This window comes from Struthio camelus, chromosome 15 (assembly GCF_040807025.1).
Source record: "Struthio camelus isolate bStrCam1 chromosome 15, bStrCam1.hap1, whole genome shotgun sequence".
NCBI classification, from domain to species: Eukaryota; Metazoa; Chordata; class Aves; order Struthioniformes; family Struthionidae; genus Struthio; species Struthio camelus.
The window spans coordinates 8,564,122-8,582,977 of record NC_090956.1 but is presented as its reverse complement, the minus strand read 5'-3'; the positions used below and the strand labels follow the sequence as shown (position 1 = coordinate 8,582,977).

At 36.2% G+C, this 18,856-nt stretch overlaps 1 protein-coding gene across 7 annotated transcripts in view; it reads left to right on the top strand.

The window, feature by feature from the left end:
• Positions 1-18,856, top strand: part of TRRAP (transformation/transcription domain associated protein) — a 102,805-nt gene that overhangs the window by 34,623 nt on the left and 49,326 nt on the right. For all 7 annotated transcript variants that reach the window (XM_068909259.1, XM_068909257.1, XM_068909261.1 and 4 more), the window contains exons 32-47: positions 2,900-3,019; positions 3,354-3,473; positions 3,854-4,018; positions 4,451-4,632; positions 4,919-5,117; positions 5,540-5,668; positions 6,299-6,565; positions 7,146-7,352; positions 8,938-9,096; positions 9,189-9,323; positions 9,539-9,649; positions 10,942-11,088; positions 14,293-14,506; positions 15,213-15,338; positions 17,196-17,342; positions 18,419-18,621. In XM_068909259.1, coding sequence (XP_068765360.1) covers positions 2,900-3,019; positions 3,354-3,473; positions 3,854-4,018; positions 4,451-4,632; positions 4,919-5,117; positions 5,540-5,668; positions 6,299-6,565; positions 7,146-7,352; positions 8,938-9,096; positions 9,189-9,323; positions 9,539-9,649; positions 10,942-11,088; positions 14,293-14,506; positions 15,213-15,338; positions 17,196-17,342; positions 18,419-18,621 — 2,631 coding nt within the window. The remainder of the gene's footprint in view (positions 1-2,899; positions 3,020-3,353; positions 3,474-3,853; positions 4,019-4,450; positions 4,633-4,918; positions 5,118-5,539; positions 5,669-6,298; positions 6,566-7,145; positions 7,353-8,937; positions 9,097-9,188; positions 9,324-9,538; positions 9,650-10,941; positions 11,089-14,292; positions 14,507-15,212; positions 15,339-17,195; positions 17,343-18,418; positions 18,622-18,856) is intronic.

Here is an 18,856-nt window from a genome sequence, read left to right as displayed (position 1 = left end):
ACTTTTTCTCAAACATGAAACGTACAGTTGTTGAGCAGATCTTTATATAGCAGTGGTCTTTGAAACCACTGTGGGGCACCACTATAGCAGTTTTTAGTTGTCCTTGAATCATAGGCATGAATCACATTTACTTGTGAGTTCTTTTGCTTGTAATGTCTTCTGTCATAGTTAATGTTTTCTATGTAGTTCTGTGTTTAGTCTCCTAAACATGTGCTTTTTTATTGTTGGTTTAAAGCGTATGTTGGGGGGGAGGTGCACATCAGAAACATGAGAACAAATCTACTGTCAAATCTTGAAGGAGAAGAGAAGTCTGTGGAAACACTTTCACATGGAATTGTATGACTATAAAGCTGACTGAAGTATTATTACTTTCCTGTTGTTCCTTTAAAGTTTCCTTAAAAATAAAAACTATAGCAAACTGAAGGAGGGCACAGAGAGTAGGATTTAGATACAATGGTTATGGCAATCTGTTTTCACAGGTCCATACTTGCAATGCACTGTTATTGCAGTTGCATCTTCTAACTGTGGAAGAGACTAGGATGGTGAAACTCGTGGTTAGAGTTAGTTTTAGCTGGCCTTTCACTTATTCTGGGTTCTCCTTGATCATAGGAAGATCCCAAACCTCACATGTTCGCATAAAATCAATATTGGAGAGTGCTTCTCAAGTGGGTTGCGTCATTCAGACTGAGTGGTTAGATCTAGGAGATGGTAGATTCAGCAGAGGATGGAAGTGGTCAGGAAACCCTTATATTTGCTAGGTGAAATAACGCAGGGTGGCATTACTGTAACTTTTTTGACCTGAACAGTTCTCATTTCTCTTTTTCAGCTGCACGTTTTGAAAGTGTCATTTCAAACACTCTTGCTTTGATGGCAGTGTTGTCATGCAGTTCTTTGGCATCCTGCACATAGTGGCTAGTCAGCAAGGCCTCTTAATGAAGCGTGCTGTGCTCAAAATGCCTAATGAGTGAGCTTTCTTATGTAAAGAAAAGGCAATTGTAAACAAAGAAACAAAGTCAATACTGTAGGCATGTCAGTTAAAACTGAGGCGTAATAATTAACTCTTGTAGTAACTCTTGAGAGTAATTAACTCTCTCTTGTAGAGATCCACATTCATGCCAGCACAACCAGGTTCTTGATTCACCTAAATCATTTTACAATAGTCCTAGTGTGTTCTTGAATTGTGGCTTGCCTGTTTAAATAAATGAGCAAATAAATAGTATTTTAAGTAGAAATGAAGACTTAATTTAAATCTGTGATTTAAATCCCTTCTTCTCTTCCCTGCTTCCCCAATGATGTTTTTAGATCCTATTCAGTAGTAGGAAAAAAAGGTTTTGAGCAAACGGTTGCCACAAACTCTTGCTCTAATGAGTAGTGGCACCACGGTGGAAAATCCACACGAACGTTTGTATGAAGGACTTTTGTATCTTGGTAGTTCAAATACTGGAAGTACTTTCATAATTGGTATTGGACAACTTTGTCTTTGAGGATAATATAAAAATTTCATGTTTTAATCATCTCTAATATCTCTGTATTCTGCCCAAATATTTGGGAAGCTATATATAAGCAATATACAAGTAGAAACAAGGCTGCTTTTTGTCCTTGTTCTTAGAGGAGTTCAGAGAGTGGGAGACGTTTGTCGTCTCCATTCATGCAGTCCGAGCGGGAGATCCAACCCTACTGAAGTCAGTTCTGGCTGCAGTCTGAAGAATAGCGTATACTGACGTGTTCATTTATTTCATGTTTTTATGGGGTTTTTCTTTTCATGCTGTGACTTCTGTTTTGGTTCAGCCTGCCGCAGAAGGGGTAGAGGTGAGAAACTCAGTGGAGGCACCAGGAAGTTCTTTGTTGTTGTGCTTTTTTAAATTTTTTTTCTATTTTTTTTTTTTTAACACTGTGTTTTGTTAGTTTTATTGTTGTGTTTTGGGCAGAGTGCATTGTGCCTTTGAGTGCAGTGCTGTGAATTGTCCCATGCTTGTCTGTGGCAGAGTTGTTTTGATAACGTTGCTGTTAAGGATGTTAAGCATGTTTGTACTAGGAAGAGCAGGATTTTTTTTTGTTGTTGGAAAGCACTTATGTCTTAATGGATTTTATATGTGTTGTTCTCAGTCCTGCACTTCAATCCAACAGAGTAGTCCTTGGGGTCTGCCTAAGCAGCTCACGTTAAAGGAGTGGGGCTTAATAATTATTGTCTTTATTCAGTTGAGGAAGCACAATCCCTTCAGTTATATTCCATTGTATCCTGTATATTAGAAATGGGTTTTAGAGGGATGTTGAGGGTGTTATGGGTTGGTTTGTTTTCTTCCCTCTTTCTACTAAAGAAAAGCCACAGTCTAGTTAACTGAAACATAGTTCACGTTTAAAATGAATGAAAAGAAAGAGAAATTAAAGGAAAAAAATTGTTTGGAAGAATGTAATATCTAGGAGGAGAACAGAGCTGATGTTTATTTAAAGTAGCCAGCTGTTTGCTAGGTCGCTAGAGCAGTGCTGGGAGAGAGCTGTCGGCCTGGTGCCTCGCTGCGAGCTGGTGGTTGTGGGGTGTACGCGGGAAATTGCTTAGAAAGGGAGCTCCAACCTGGCGATGTACGAGGCACTCACTGTAGGGCAGTAGGGAGCACCCGTGACTCCCTTCATCCCCATCACCAGGGCACAGAGGTCACCTCTTACTGTAAAACACCACTATCCTGACAAAGTAAAGCATGATATTACAGGGCGGAGGAAAGGGGAGACAAATTCCACAAGATAAATTTACTCTGTGCATCATGGTAAGTAGATGTTAACCCCTTGTTCTTGGTTGCTGGCTAAGCCAATACAGAGAAGAAAAATATGGTAGGAGAGGTGAGACTCTGTTCATATATTTTGCTGGCAATATTAAATTGTTCATGTTTCTTTTTACCTGTAGGAAATGAAGATTTGTTCAGCAATCATAAATTTATTTCATCTGATCCCAGCTGCCCCACAGACTTTGGTCAAACCTCTGCTGGAAGTTGTGATGAAAACAGAACGAGCAATGTTGATTGAGGTAAAAGTGGAAGTTAACGTTTATAATTTTTCTTTGCTTTCTAATATTTTAAATTGTATTTTGAATTTTGACATACTGGTGTGGGAATGTTTGATATAAAAGCTATTTTTTTAAAAAAATAACCCTCTCCAAACCTCTTAGGTGGAATTAACACTTTTTTAGGCTTCTAAAAGCAATTATTAAAATTGTCAATAAGTTCTTGTCATGGAAGTTCTAAACATTTAGTATCTGCATAAATGCCAAATTAAGTGCTTTTCTGAGTGCTAGTAAATTAATAGACAAATAAAACACTCAACACTCTGCATTTTTCATTTAAACGTTATGAATCTTTCAGGCTGGTAGTCCGTTCAGGGAACCACTGATAAAATTTCTGACACGTCATCCATCCCAGACTGTTGAGCTGTTCATGATGGAAGCCACTTTAAATGATCCACAGTGGAGCAGAATGTTTATGGTAAGCAGTATGGAAAGGGGAAGAAAAAAAACCTGAAATCTTCACAGATCTAATGAACCAGAAGTTTCTGATTTACCTCTTTCGTATCTTTTTTGTTTGTTTTTTCTCCCATATGACCTCATAGTCCTTAATCGTAGCCTTAAGCTGACTGTAGGTTGTGTGTTCCTAGTTTTGTATTTGTTTTCCATGAATGGTTGATTTTATGCCTTTCCAGATCATGTATGATTATCACTTAAGTTGTATAGGGTATTTTTATGTATAAATAAATAAAATATAACGTATACAACTATAGTAATGAATATAAGAACTACAAGATGAAAAAGCATTGTGATATGGTTTACTTTTAAAAGTTATTAAAATTATTTCTTCCCCTTCTTCAGAGTTTCTTAAAACATAAAGATGCCAAACCTCTACGAGATGTACTGGCAGCTAATCCAAACCGATTTATTACTCTACTGTTACCTGTTGGTACCCAAGCAGCTGTTAGACCTGGTTCTCCAAGCACTACCACAATGCGTCTTGATCTTCAGTTTCAGGCTATCAAGGTATTCAGTTCTTCTGGTTTGTCTTTGCATTGGATAATTAAAATTTCTTTAGAACAGGTCAGGTGTATGTGCTTTCAAGTGTGTATGTGTTTTTTTGTTTTATATATCATAGAGAAATACTTGTAAAATATAGTGTGTTTATAGTCAAGAGTTTTATGCTAGGAAAGGAAAAGGGAATCCAATTAACTATAGTTTTTTTTTTTTTTTTTAATCAACTAAGGTACAAGAAGTAAACTGATGACAAGGGAAACTTTTTCTTTTAAAAAGCTCCTTTAAAAATCATTCTAAACTACTTCTTGTTTGACTTTTCTTTGGATGATTTTAAAACCCTAAATTGACTTGAAACATGCTTTTTTTTTTTTTTTATAATTGTTGCTACTTACAGATCTGTTGCGTGTTGATAGTGCATTTGTCTTGTTTTCCTTTTGACAGATCATAAGTATTATCGTTAAGAACGATGAATGTTGGTTAGCAAATCAGCATTCCTTGGTAAATCAGTTGAAACGCGTATGGGTGAGCGAAGCTTTTCAGGAGAGACATCGGAAGGAGAATATGGCGGCAACAAATTGGAAAGAACCTAAGCTATTAGCGTATTGCTTATTGAATTACTGCAAGTATGTAGAATCGTTTATTTCCTATAGCTCGTGTACTATTTTTAAAGTTATTTTGAAAGTACTGTAAAGATATAAAGATGTACTAATTAGGGACTGCAGTTATTGAAGATAAGATTTAATCTAAGTATTTCATAATATTGCCATTAGCTGTAAAACCATACCTTTGTGCTGCCTCCTGTTGACTGTCTGCTTGTTTAAACCACGTTAGTTTCTTCATCAAATTACCAGCAGAATAGTTTGGTAGATGGTTTTTCACAGTAAGTTTTTATTACATATGTTTTTACAGAAGGAATTATGGCGATATAGAGTTGCTCTTCCAGTTGCTTCGAGCGTTTACGGGTCGTTTTCTCTGCAATATGACTTTTTTGAAGGAATACATGGAAGAAGAGATCCCAAAAAACTACAGCATATCCCAAAAACGGGCTTTGTTCTTCCGGTTTGTAGACTTCAATGACCCAAACTTTGGAGATGAGCTCAAAGCCAAGGTAACTAAAGCAATTAAATCAAAGTAGTCTGGTATTTAGGTTTAATTTTCTTCTTGGGAACTAGGGCAACAGAAGTCACTTACTTAAATGTCAATGAGTTCGATAATTGGCAGAGCCATTTAAGTGAAAATATCATACCTGAGGAAGAGCAGTAATAAATAGAGGCAGCAATTCATCTTGCTTTCAACACTGACTCTTTTAGTTTACGCTTTCTAAGAATCTTTGCCCTTGTAAGGTGGAAAGAGTGGGGAAAAAAAAATCTATTTATGTCTGTTTCTTAAGGTTTTACTTGTAGACTTTTTTTCTGAATCAGACAAACATCTCCAATATGCAGATTTGCATGCAAAATAAGTTGAATGCTGACTGTCATTTAGAGAATGCAGCAGTCTAGTATAACCGTCTTGTATTTCTGTTCTATGTAGGTGTTGCAGCATATCCTGAATCCTGCTTTCTTGCACAGTTTCGAAAAGGGAGAAGGCGAACAGCTTTTGGGACCCCCAAACCCAGAAGGAGATAATCCAGAAAGCATCACTAGTGTTTTTATAACAAAGGTAACAATCCTTGTTTATGCTAAAGCCTTTGGAAATTAAGTTGAAGTTGAAAGTTGTTCCTCTCGTGGATTTTCAATCCTGATTTGAGTTACTTTTGCTATTTCAAGGTATTATGATCAGTATTATCAAATCATATCATAAAACTTTAAACTGTTGTGAGATCCGTCAATCTTCAGTAGGATTAGACTACAACACTCAATTGACTTGTGACATTCCTAGGATTTGAATTTATTTCTTTAGAAACGGGGCTTATGTGGCTGTAATCCCAGCCTTTTAATAAGCAAAGTTTTCCATGATTGAACACGAGTATCTTTGTAACTTACATGCGCTTCCTTGAACCAGTCAGCAATTATAAAATGAATGTTGTTGCAGATGAGATTTGAGATTTTTTTTTTTTTTAATAGGTTGACTCTTTAGAAGTTCTTGGATGTTTTTGGTTATTAAAATATTCTCACCTCAGGTGATGATTTTATGGATCTTGAACTAAATTGAAAAAGTGGTTTTAAGTATTAGTTTTCTTTAAAACAAAAAACGAAACCGAAAACCCAAAAACTGAAAAAGCAAAAAACCCAGACTGTTCTTATAGATAATAATTTTTTCCTCCTCTTTTCCCTTTATCCCTGGGACTAGGTACTTGATCCAGAAAAACAGGCAGACATGCTGGATTCCCTCAGGATATATCTCTTGCAGTTTGCCACACTTCTGGTTGAGCATGCCCCACATCACATTCACGACAATAACAAAAACCGCAACAGCAAACTACGACGCTTGATGACTTTTGCTTGGCCATGCCTCCTGTCGAAGGCGTGTGTGGACCCAGCATGCAAATACAGTGGCCATTTGCTTTTAGCACACATCATTGCAAAATTTGCCATACATAAGAAGATAGTGCTGCAGGTATTGACAGTATGCTTGTATTCATACACCTAAGGAATGTTGATAAGTGGTGTAGTTTCTTTTATTTTAGAATGCAGAGTAGGGGTTGCAGAGTAGTTTTGGATACTTGGTATACATGTAATAAGTAAAATCATGCTCAAAAACCAAGCGCAGAAGCAACAGGCCTAAAATTAATATGAATTTCTTTGGAGACAGGAGAATATAGAAAGACGTTTGAAGCTAAGTGAATAAAGAGAGGGTAAGGGGACAGTAAAAAGTAGTCTTTATTGGATTAATGGAATTGGCAATATTTCTTCATTTGAGAGAGACAGATATCTCATGTGAGGCAGGGAGTGGGGACCAAAGGAAAGCTTCAGTTTGGTCAGTGGAGAAGAACAAAGAAAAGGGGAGGTAGAGGAGATGGAAACGTATGTTCAGCAATATGCTATTGTATGCTGTGGGTCTTTAGAAAAGAGATGGGTCTTTAGAAAAAAAATCTGTGTTGTTTGGAAGAAGGTATATGATGTAGTTTGTCTGTCTTTTTATAAATGCTTTATTTTTGTAAATATGTATAAGGTTCATAAGAAACATTCCTCCTTAGGTTTTTCACAGTCTTCTAAAAGCTCATGCCATGGAGGCCCGAGCTATCGTCAGGCAAGCAATGGCTATTCTGACTCCAGCTGTGCCCGCTCGAATGGAGGATGGACATCAGATGCTGACTCACTGGACACGAAAAATCATAGTAGAAGAGGGTCATACAGTTCCACAATTAGTACATATTTTGCACTTGATAGTACAACATTTCAAGGTACTTGTCCCCTTTATTCTGGTAGTCACTGTATCATAGATATTAGGGAGGTAAACTGCAGTTTGATTAAAAAATAGTGTAATCCTGATTATATGGCTTAGTTTCAAAAGTCATCAGCTCTCTGCAAATGTGTTTGATTAAAACTGAAAATGACTATTACGAACAATATTATATAACAAACTGAAGGTTGTTTTTTTTTTTTTCTCAGTTGTGATTACGTTGTTTGTCGGTCCCCCTTTTGCTCAAGTGTTTTTTGCATCACTTAGGTATTTGTAAAATCTTCCTTTTTATGGCTTTGTGAGCTACCAAACAAGCTCCCAAAAGAGCACATGTTTTTGAAATGTCATTTCAATTTAAGTGAACGATCAACCTGGCCTTACCCCCAAATAAGCCTAAAAATGAACTTGCATGGGGAACACATTTGTGTAATTGGGAGCTGCCTGGGTACTAGTGAAACAGTGTGAAGTTAAGGACTGAAGCTGGGGGTGGCTTGTTCAAATACAGAAGAGTTGATAGGTATGTTTCTTTGGATTGTCTCTGGGTCAAGCAAGTAGCATGTACGTTGTTTCTTGAAAACTGGAATGCTTAATTTAGTTTAGAAAGATCTTATTTTACTTGTTTTTTAAACGCAGACACAAGACTTTTCCTTAAGTCGTGGAAGAATGAGCTTTATTGTTATTCTGATTGCTGAAAGTCTCAAGCAGAATACCGTCTTGCTGCAGCATAACTTCCCTAAGCATATGCTGTTTGTTTTTTCCATTAGTCGCAATTGTGACTTTGAGTTTGCCATTCCATTGCGTTTCTGCTTGTTTAGTTTTCTAGTGACTGAACTTGGAACTCGAGAGGTCAGATGAAACTCTGCAAGACTAATTCAGTGCGTGCTCATTAACAGCGCTCCTTAACAGAACTTATTTTTAAAGACTCTTCACAGCTATTTTAAAAAGCGTGCAAAAATGAAATGAAATCCTGCAATGAAATCTTCCATCAGTTCTTGAGTTGTTTGTTTGACTTTGTACATGCTGTGGGGTTAACTAGGGAATTTTTATCTTCAGCCGATGTATGTTGGGAAACATTAAACAGATTGGGGAATGTTGAAAAGTTTCAAAATAGAAACACTTCTGAAAATACGAATTAAAATCTTTAGCAAACTATGCCTCAAAGTCTTAGGTAGCTTTCCTTCGTATGACTTTTATTTTCTTCTTGACTTCTTTTTTTTTAATAAAAATATTAGCATACTTTAAAGTCACCTTTTAGAAAAAAAATTGAAAAATATTGTGTTCTCAGATGTGAGTTGTAACATTCTAAAAAGATTAGCAAAAAATGGGAATGACTGGTCCTTGAAAAAATATCACATATCTGCAAAAAAAAAATCCTCATTTGGGAACATGAAATCAGTAGTTACTACGGAAAATTGTAGCCAAAATTTTTTTCCAAGTTGGAAAACAGTGAACAGTGGTACAGATTTAGCACACTCTGGGATTAAAGACTATTCTTGCTACTTTGTTTTAACTTTAGTTCAATAATGTATTTTTTTGTAGAGTGGTTCTGGCTTTTGGTTAACACAGTTGTGAAATCATCTTTTCAGGTTTATTATCCAGTGAGACATCATTTGGTTCAGCATATGGTTAGTGCCATGCAGAGACTGGGCTTTACTCCCAGTGTTACGATTGAGCAAAGAAAATTAGCTGTGGATCTTGCTGAAGTAGTTATTAAATGGGAATTGCAAAGAATTAAAGACCAGCAGGTAGGAAGTCAAAATAAACTGGTAAAGAACAAACTGTTACACCATTAAGTGTGTGTTTGTTTTTTTTAACATGCACATTGCTGATATTTCAGCCAGATTCAGATATGGATCCAAGCGCAAGTGGAGAAGGAGCAGGTTCTACCTCATCTGCTGTTAAAAGAGGATTGTCTGTTGATTCTGGCCAAGAAGTAAAACGATTCAGAACAGCTACTGGAGCAATAAGCGCTGTAAGAAGAGTTCAGGTTTTGTTCAGAGACTCTGAAGTTATAACCTGCACTGACTAAGCAATTTAATTTACTTGTTTTTCCCCATAGCTTGTAACTCCTTGAATTCAAACTTGCACTCTTAGAAAATACTTTAAATGTTTTCTGCTTTTTTTTTTTTTTTTTTTTTGTCTTTCTTGCAATGCTGGTTATGGGTTTTGTGTTTTGTATATGCACAGGTATTTGGACGTAGCCAGTCATTGCCAGGAGCTGATGCGCTTCTTTCCAAGCCGATTGACAAGCAGCATACAGATACAGTGGTCAACTTCCTGATTAGGATTGCTTGCCAGGTACTGGGCTTATTCTGATATGCAAATACTGGTGTAGCATTAGTAGCCAAAACTACAAAAATCTCTTCACAGGAGTACTTTCATGCTGAGATTATTCTACTGCCTCTATATTTGCTTTCTTTTGCTGAAAGGTTAGAAAATTTAATATGAAATTACACAAAAAAGTAAAATATTTTTATTTTAATCAAGGAAAATTTGAATTTCATAACCAGTTTCAGCAAATTTTTCATGTCACAAATAATGGCTATTATTCATGTGAGAAGCATGCTGTAGCCTCCTACATGGCATTGTTGTGTTTGTGGCTTAATGCAAGGAGCATGAGCTTTGAAAATCAACCTTTAAATGGCAATGATTGTAATTTTGAAATTGAAGTAGTCTATGTTTTACCATGCTGTTGATCACTCACCCAGCGTTTTGTTCATTCTTTACTTTTGGGGTGGGGGGGGAGGTTGGAGGGGGGAAGGAGATATATATGTACTATGAAGTACTACAAAGTACTATGTGAGGAGTAACATGATTGAAATAAACCTGACTAGTAGAATTTGGCTGTAACCCAGCAGACTTCAAGAAGTTTTCATAAATATTATTTTTAATTCATAGATGTATTTGCTTGATGCTACCATATAGGTTTGTTCTGTTGTACCCAAGAACTGAAGAACATGTAGTGAGAATAATAGAAAAATACTGTATCGTTATATATCTAAGGATAATCATCATAATTGTAGTTTCAACACCAAATACATAGAATTGCTTCCTGTCATGTAACCTGTAAATATAAAGCTTTTTGCCAGTATTTTAAGAATTAACTTTTCCAAAGTGGAGGAAATTAGCAGGGTGTAGCTTAAAGTTGAGCAATTCTGTGGCTTTTGTTTTCGCAGCAGTCTCTGTTAGCAAGTAACAGGGGGTTTAACCCATCACAGGCCCTAGAAGAATAAATATGGATTGAGTAAAGAACTACATATGTTTATGGGTACTTTGCAAACAGAAAAGATTGATCAGACTCGAGTATGTCCAGAGTTGTTGTAATGATGTATCAGATTAAACTTTTTTTATATACTTCTGGGTGATTTCAAGTATTTAACTAACAGTTTAAACACTAGTTTTGATGTTTACTATTAGTTGTCACCTTTTTTTAATGCAGTAAAATACTATGTGACTAAACTGATATAACTGATATTATTTTAAGCTCATCCATTTCAGAAATAAGAAATTATATGCTTGCTTGAAATGCATACAAAATTCATGAGTTGGTTACAAAAAGATGTCGTTTTGTTACTCTGATTAATTACTAGGTAAATGACAACTCAAACACAGCTGGATCTCCTGGGGAATTGTTGTCTCGCCGCTGTGTCAACCTTCTGAAAACAGCTTTACGACCAGACATGTGGCCAAAATCAGAACTCAAACTGCAATGGTTTGATAAGCTGCTAATGACTGTGGTAGGTAACTTTTTAGTCTTGTAAGGCTTTAGGATTCTTTAGCACAAATGTTGATTGAATACTTGTTAAATAAAATGTTTAAGTGTCTTTCACAGTTAAATATTTCTTGACTAGTGTGTGTAGTGAACATTCACTTTTGTTTTTAATGTGTGGACTTCAACTGTAAGTTTTAGATTGAATTTATAACGTAGCATAGTTTTTGAATGTAGTAATTAAATGGCTTGACATTTTATTTCAATTTCATTCGCTGCCATTTCTTCGAAAATCTGGAACTAAATTGATGGAATGTGTTTTACTGGTCATTTGTAGCTTTGTACTTCCAAGAGGAGTAGGGTTAAGTCAGTGCCCGAGACTGGACACTTGACCATGAACGCTGAGAGTTTTCAAACTGAGTGTCTGTAATCGTTCTGCTATTTGGTAGCTGCAAAGTAAATTTTAATTTCTTAGGCTGCACTTGATAGATGCAAATAAAAAAGCAGGTTCTGAAAATGTGATTGTGTTTGCTGAGCGAGGGCATTAGTTTAACAACTGATTTCTCTGAAGATGCTGTTTGTCCTGGGCCTGTCGATGACTCTGTGGCTGGAGGAATTGTTTCCTGTGACATCAGGAGCTTCAGAAATCTGAATTCAGAGGCTGTAACTCTTTGCTCTTATATTGCCTTTGCTGAAGGCCAGGCAGCACAGCAGAAGAGCAGTAGGCTGCTTCTCTGCCAAGGGGAGAAACGAGGAGGCAGGACTAGGGCTTAGAGCATGGTAACTGCAGCTCAGTGGGCGCAGGGCTGAAGGCTGATGTGAGAAGGCCAGGCCTTGTCATTAGAGCTGTAGGGGAATTCATCGTTTTCTTGTGGAAAAGCTGCCTCCTTTTGCAGAATTTGGAGTGAAAGATTATTACAATACTGTCCTTACCTTTTCCTCTCGCTGCCTGCTCTGGAGGAGAACTTGCATGAAAAACCAAAGGGCAGTTTCAGAGCGAAGGTGCCAGCCTGGGACAGGGGCTGGGAGGCTACAGGCCTCCTGCTGGTGCTGTAGTCTTGGCTGGGCTTCCTGGGGACAAAAGCAGTTGGACAAAATATTAGTTAGGGTATTAATTTTTACAGTCTTAATCTTTTCTGCTATGTAGTGAAACACATAGACTATGTGAAGTGTGTGAAATCTGCAATTTGTATCACTGCAGTACCTACAGATATTAAAGTGGGGTTAGGAGCAGGTAGATTAGTTTCCAGTATTACTTTGATTTTTGAAATAAATTGTAGTTTGCTTATTTGGATAGCCTACTGTTTTTTTGAAGGTATTATAAAACTTTCTGCAAGCATAGATTATTTTACTGGTTTCTAGTTTTGTGATTACACTATAGTAGTTTTGAAGATCACTCAAAGGCTAGCTTCCTGCACTTGATGATACAACCTAGTGTTTTAGCTGTATAGCACCTGTATGCTATCTGTATACTTTTTGCCATATAACATGATGTTTTTCTACACCTATTTTATATGCATCATACTATTTAATAGACTAGTAATTCTTATTGTGTTAAATTTTTAGGAGTTCTCTTAAAGTCATTTTTCCCCCCTTTTCTTTGAATAAAGCAGTAATATATCCTACTTCTAGGAACCTTTTAGAATATGCCCAAGATCACAAGAAAATTCATTGTAGCCCATTTTTTCCAAATATTGATCTACATTTGCTATACTTTAGTAAAGCTATTGCCTTTATGGAGGTAATCCATAAAAGAACAACTATCTACTTTCATCCTTTTCTCTGACTGTTGGAAGAGTTTTTGATGTAGCTCCATTGTAAAAGTAGTTACTGTACTTATTTTTATGTAAAATACATCTGGTTCTGTTTTGGGGTTTACAAGTGTTGCTAGTGCTCCAGGGAGTTCATATTCATTGCCTTACTCATCTTTTCCCAAGTAGTGTACAACCTGAGTGAAAATTTCCATTAAAATCCAGATACAAATATTTTTTCCCCTGTTGATGGCATTTGACAGCCTACGACAGGAAGAAGTACAGTTGTAATTCAGACCATTGTTGTGTAAGGATCACCTCCTATTCCTCTTCCTCGCTTACCCAGTTGCAGTGCAAAGGTATGTATTTAAGTGCCAGGTGCTGGAGGCTGTGCAGTAACAGTAGTATGACTTCAGGAAAGCCATGACTATTTGAGTGATTCCTCTATACTGAAGATAAATTTGTGAGCGCCAGCATGCTGGCTGCTGACGGGAGCTCTGTGCAGCGCGCAGACCAGCATTGCTGGGGACTGAGCCATCCCTTCCTGGAGCAGAGGGGAAGATGGTGGCAGAGTAAAATGACCTTAGGGAGTGCAATTCAGAGAGTCTGTATGATGCTTCCAGAACTTGAACTGATGCCTTTTTCCTCAGCCTTTTCTGACAAATCTTCTAATTTTTCATCTTTCATGAATTTTCTCCTCGCTTAGTTTTGTTCTGTAAAAGGGTTTTGCTGAAGTGATCGAAGTGTGCTGCATCTAAGGAAGATGCAAAACCTAAACCTAACCCACTCCACTCCTCCTCCTTCCACCCCAAAACAGCCACCACACTGCCCTTCAACCCTGAGGAAGGGGGATGTGCTTGATGTTAACATGCTGCAAGGACGTAAGCTTTTTGGAACAGAAATTTTGTATCTTGAGTTTGTGCAATGTAGCATGAATTATAAGAGAGAATCAGAAGCAAGACTAAGACTTCTGCAGCAAGCAGACTAATTTACTGTATAAATTATTATTTTGTAGGTTTACAATGAAAGGACTGGGAATATTTTCTTTTCTTTTTTTTTTTTTTTCCTTTAGTTCCAATTATTCCTTTCTCTATCCTTCAAGCCCTAACTTACAATAGAATATGTCTTAGCCCTTCACTCCGTCTCTGAAAGATGTTGACAAGTAGATAAAACATAAACCTCTGTTAAAATTACCTGCAACCTTGCTGGTTAGAAATGCTTTTCAAAACTGAGGACTACAAAAAGTGTCAGAAGAAACATACCTGTAAAAGCTGAAGTAAGAGTTTTATGATTAAAGATTTTATAGAGCCATGTATTTTACAGTTTTATATTGCATGACTTATCTAAAAAGATTGATGTGAAACATCCCTAATATAAAGACCTCAATCTTATTACAGATTTTCAACCTCAATGTAGAAAAATTGTTTAATACTTGTATATTTTCCACCAATTCATTGCTTCACTGTATATGTTCTCTTTAGGAACAACCCAACCAGGCCAACTTTGCCAACATTTGCACTGGCTTAGAGGTCCTCAGTTTCCTGCTAACTGTACTGCAGCCCCCTGCAATCCTCAGTAGCTTCAAGCCTCTGCAACGAGGCGTAGCAGCTTGCATGACTTGTGGAAACACCAAGGTTTTGAGAGCAGTCCATAGTTTGCTTTCTCGCTTAATGGGTATTTTTCCTACAGAACCAAGTATGTGATATTTTCTTCCTCCTTTTCTCCTTTATTGCTGCATACCTTAAGTGATTAAGGGTGGGGTGATGAAAAATTTCAGAATGTGCTAATATTCTGTTTTATGATATCTGTGTTTAATGTTCCATTTTCGTTTGCACTTTCAACCTCTGTTTAAAAAAAGAAAAGCTGAAATAAGTAATCATTTGGAATACATCATTATCCACTGACATAAAAACTTAATAACCTGTGGCTGTCATAATTTTAGTTCAAGAAATGCATGCTATAAATTTAATTTATTTTGCAATTGTAATTTTTCTGCTTTTGAAATGCAGTATTTTAGTTGCTAAGCTTTACTGTTTTGCTAAAATAAAGAAGGGAGATTGGGCGTTTGGAGGAAAAAAAAGACAGTAGGTAATATGGAACAGCTGACAGTTATACTGTGCTGTGTTTGATAAAACTAATTTAGATAATGGTTTTTTTTTCCTTAGAAAAACCTCAGTGATCTAAGGATTCTTACCAAAATGAGTTATTTAGGGAAGACGCACTGATTGTATAATAAATAGGTTATGTAAGTGAGGGATCTGTCTGTGCTACCTTTTTATGGTTTATTACCAACATAAAGTTCCACTGATGGTATGGATGACCGTATGTGTACGGTGTAATTGTTGCTTGCCTGTTCTGTGGCTAATATTACCAAAAGTAAATATAACTGTCAATTTGGCAGGTACCTCAAGTGTAGCTTCAAAGTATGAAGAGCTGGAGTGCCTTTATGCTGCAGTTGGAAAGGTTATTTATGAAGGACTTACTAATTATGAAAAAGCCACTAATGCTAACCCTTCCCAGCTCTTTGGTAAGTTTCCTACATCTCTAGTAATTAATTAGTATGATTGTGGCCGTTAGCTTTTATTTTCCATAAGGAAGTTGAAATATGATAATTATGCAAAGGAAGCTTGTGGGAAGCATTTGGAGCCCCGTTCAAGATGTGAACTTGGGCTGAAGTCTGTCCACTGTGAAGAACGGGACAGTGGTTCGTTGCATTCTGTCCTCTCCCGACAGCTGCCTTGGAAGCACTTCCTGCTGCTTTGCTACATAGAAGCCTCCTGTATTCAGAGTGCACAGGAAAAAGATGCAGCGTGTAGATAAACTAAAATATAAAGTAAAAATTGCTGGAACCTTATCATATTGGACAGGCAAAATCCTGTGGTTGCTATTCTGAGAGATGATAGAATATTTCAAGGAATCTATGTAAACATTCTTACTTGCTATTGCCTCCTTTCTTTTTCAGTTCTTTTTTTCAAGCCTCGTTTATCAGCTGTTTTAAATCATGTAAGATGATTTATTTATTCATTTGTAGGTTTTGAATTCTCACTAAATGAGGAATCACAAGAATAGTACGTTTTTTCTTGAATGAGCAAATCTGAATTTTTAGTGTGTACCATTCTGAAGAGCTGAAATGTTTTAATCTTCTTACGTTATTCATACTTATTTAACTGATAGAGAGCTCAAGCTACACAGGACAATGACAGAGATATACTGGAATAATGCAAAGTTTGGCCCAGAACTGGTTGCGGTGGTAATGCAGACCTGAAACTGCACAATTTTGGAAAGCTTGCGATTTAAATGGCAAATATCTTTCACTAGTCTATTCTGTGACCTGTGTAGGTAGTTGTAATTCCACTTTGGGAATTACCTATTTTTCAGGTGTTGGGATGTGCTGTACAACAAACTAACCAAGAAAGATACTTCTTATTTTTATTCCAGAGTTCACTTGAAGGTTAGACTGTGTTGTTTCTGTTAGGTGGGGCAAATCTTATTAAGATTTGTTTTTAAGAGGCTGAACTTCAAGTGTGCCAAATTTCATGCATGTTTGAGCAGTAAAAGAAATCAAAACTTTCAAAGCAATCATTCAATGAGTGTAATTCTATAAAAATTGTTGTAGGCTCTTGTTGAATTGTGAGGCTGCAGTAAGGAAGAGGATAGTTGTAGGTTTTTAGAGGGTATATTTTGACAGACGTACTTTTAAAGAGCAAATTTTTTAAAGGGTAGGTGCTGTTAAAACTGAGTATGAATAAGTTCATACTGGATAGGTATTAGTAACAGCTGTGTAATTTGGACTGTGATCTTGTAGGCAGCTTATGTGCGTGTAAAGTTAGCTGTTTCAATAGTGTTGCCTTTTTCAATCTGCAGTAACTGTTTCGTGAAACTGTCTAGAAAATTTCTAGATTAGAAAAACAGGATTGTGCAATATTTTTATTTTTACAATACTAAAAACAGGCCTATTCATGTACAAGTTCACTTTTAGCTACTAAAATATCTATGCAAAATTAGCAGTAGTTTAATTTTGCCTAGTTAAATATATTTCTATTCTGGTTTTTTTAATGTCTTGGGGAAGCACCTGCTCTCAATCCATCTCTTTCTTGCCTTCCTGCTCTTCAAATCATATATTTATATGCAGAAATTCAAAAGTTTCAACTAATGTATAAAGAAAAGTGCAGTATTAGTTTTTTAGTCTTTTCTTCAAATCTATCCAGATTTCAAACTTTTGTAACTTAGGTAGTCCCTTGCTGCTTTTGTGGGAGGACAAAATTCTCTGTAGTGCTAGAACAGTTTTCTGTGTTCTTTCACAGAGCAAGAACATAGAGGAAATCTTTTAACTTATTATCCTCAATAAAAGTTTTGCTATGTTAAGTATTGTTTTTATCTGCAGGTACTTTAATGATTCTAAAGTCTGCGTGCAGTAACAACCCCAGCTACATTGACAGATTGATTTCAGTTTTTATGCGGTCTCTGCAGAAGATGGTCAGGGAGCACTTAAATCCCCAGGCTACAGCAGGAACAGCAGAAGCAAATACAGGTATTACATTATATAGCCTAACGATGTAATGATTAAAAGTCTTGTAATTGTGTATTAAGTTCTCTTCATCCTAAAGGGATTAAAATGATTTCGTAGAGTTTTGTGGGCATTACTAAATATTAAAAATTAGTTCAGTATTAGTGAGGAATATCGCTGAACTATTGAAGGATAAAAATGCACTTTGAGCTCCTAATACCTACTTAATACATGAATTTCAGTATTAACCCAAACTTCTTAGTGAATACTTGCTGAGGTACAGCATATACAACAATACTGAAATCCTTCAAGAGCTCATAGTGTAGAGGGAAGGAGGTTGACTTTTATTTACACTTTTGTCTTATGCTTTCACCTTTTTTACTCCTTCCTGTATGATAATAGAAGAGCAACTGCTTGTAAAATTAACTCATCAGACCTGATGCATTTGTTTTTATCTTAAAATTGCATCTTTTTCAGTCCGTAGAATTCTGTCGTCCAACAAATTCAGTCTTGAGTCACTGAAAAATTCAGATATTTTCCTAGAAGAAAATTCAGTGCTACTAAAGAGCACTGTACTTTCTTCAGTAGCTTATTCATTAATGAAGTATTTTGAAAGAAATGCTACTGATCTTAGATTCCAGTCCGTATTTCAGTTAGGTAGATTAGAACCTAGAAAATTTTACTAACACTGAGAAAAAATTGGAAAATTATTAAACTTGACAGATAAGTAAGTCAGGAAATGACCAGAACTGAATAGGCTATAACGTAAAATATTTCTTCTTTCGTAAGTGAGTTGCAATTTGTTCGTATTGGTATTCTGTAATGACCTTTTACCAAAGCTTTACTGAAAAGAAAACTCAGAGGCTTCCTTGTAAGATTCTGAATGGAGTTTGTGTTTTGTTTTTGTTTTGTTTTTTTTTTAAGGTCTGTTCCTGTTGTTTAAGAATGAAAGGCAGTAATTCTGAATTTTTCTGTAGGGATTTTTTTTCATGTGACGTTTCTTATTACTGCTGGTTTTAAAATTTACTGAAAGCTTTTCTACCAGTCATTTTATAGGTGTTTATAAAATCTGTTTTTTGTTTATTTGTTTTTATCTGTAGCAGGTACAAGTGAACTGGTAATGCTAAGCCTGGATCTTGTGAAAACTCGCCTGGCTGTGATGAGCATGGAAATGAGGAAAAATTTTATACAAGCTATTCTAACGTCTCTCATTGAAAAATCTACTGATGCCAAAATTCTTCGTGCCGTGGTAAAAATAGTGGAGGAGTGGGTGAAAAACAATTCTCCAATGGCAGCTAATCAGGTAAATTGAGAAGATAGTATTTGAATGCAATAATGATTTTATCTAAATAAATACAAGCCAAGCTACTATTATAATTTGTCAGCTTTTGATAATGAGCTTCAAAAGGATCTGGTGTATAAGTTTAGATGACATTTTTAAGGTTTTGAGTATTGTGCACACCCTGTGAAAGTAACTGCAGTTGTAGATGCTTAGCACTTTATAGGCTTATATTATTTATTTGATCTCAAATGCTGTT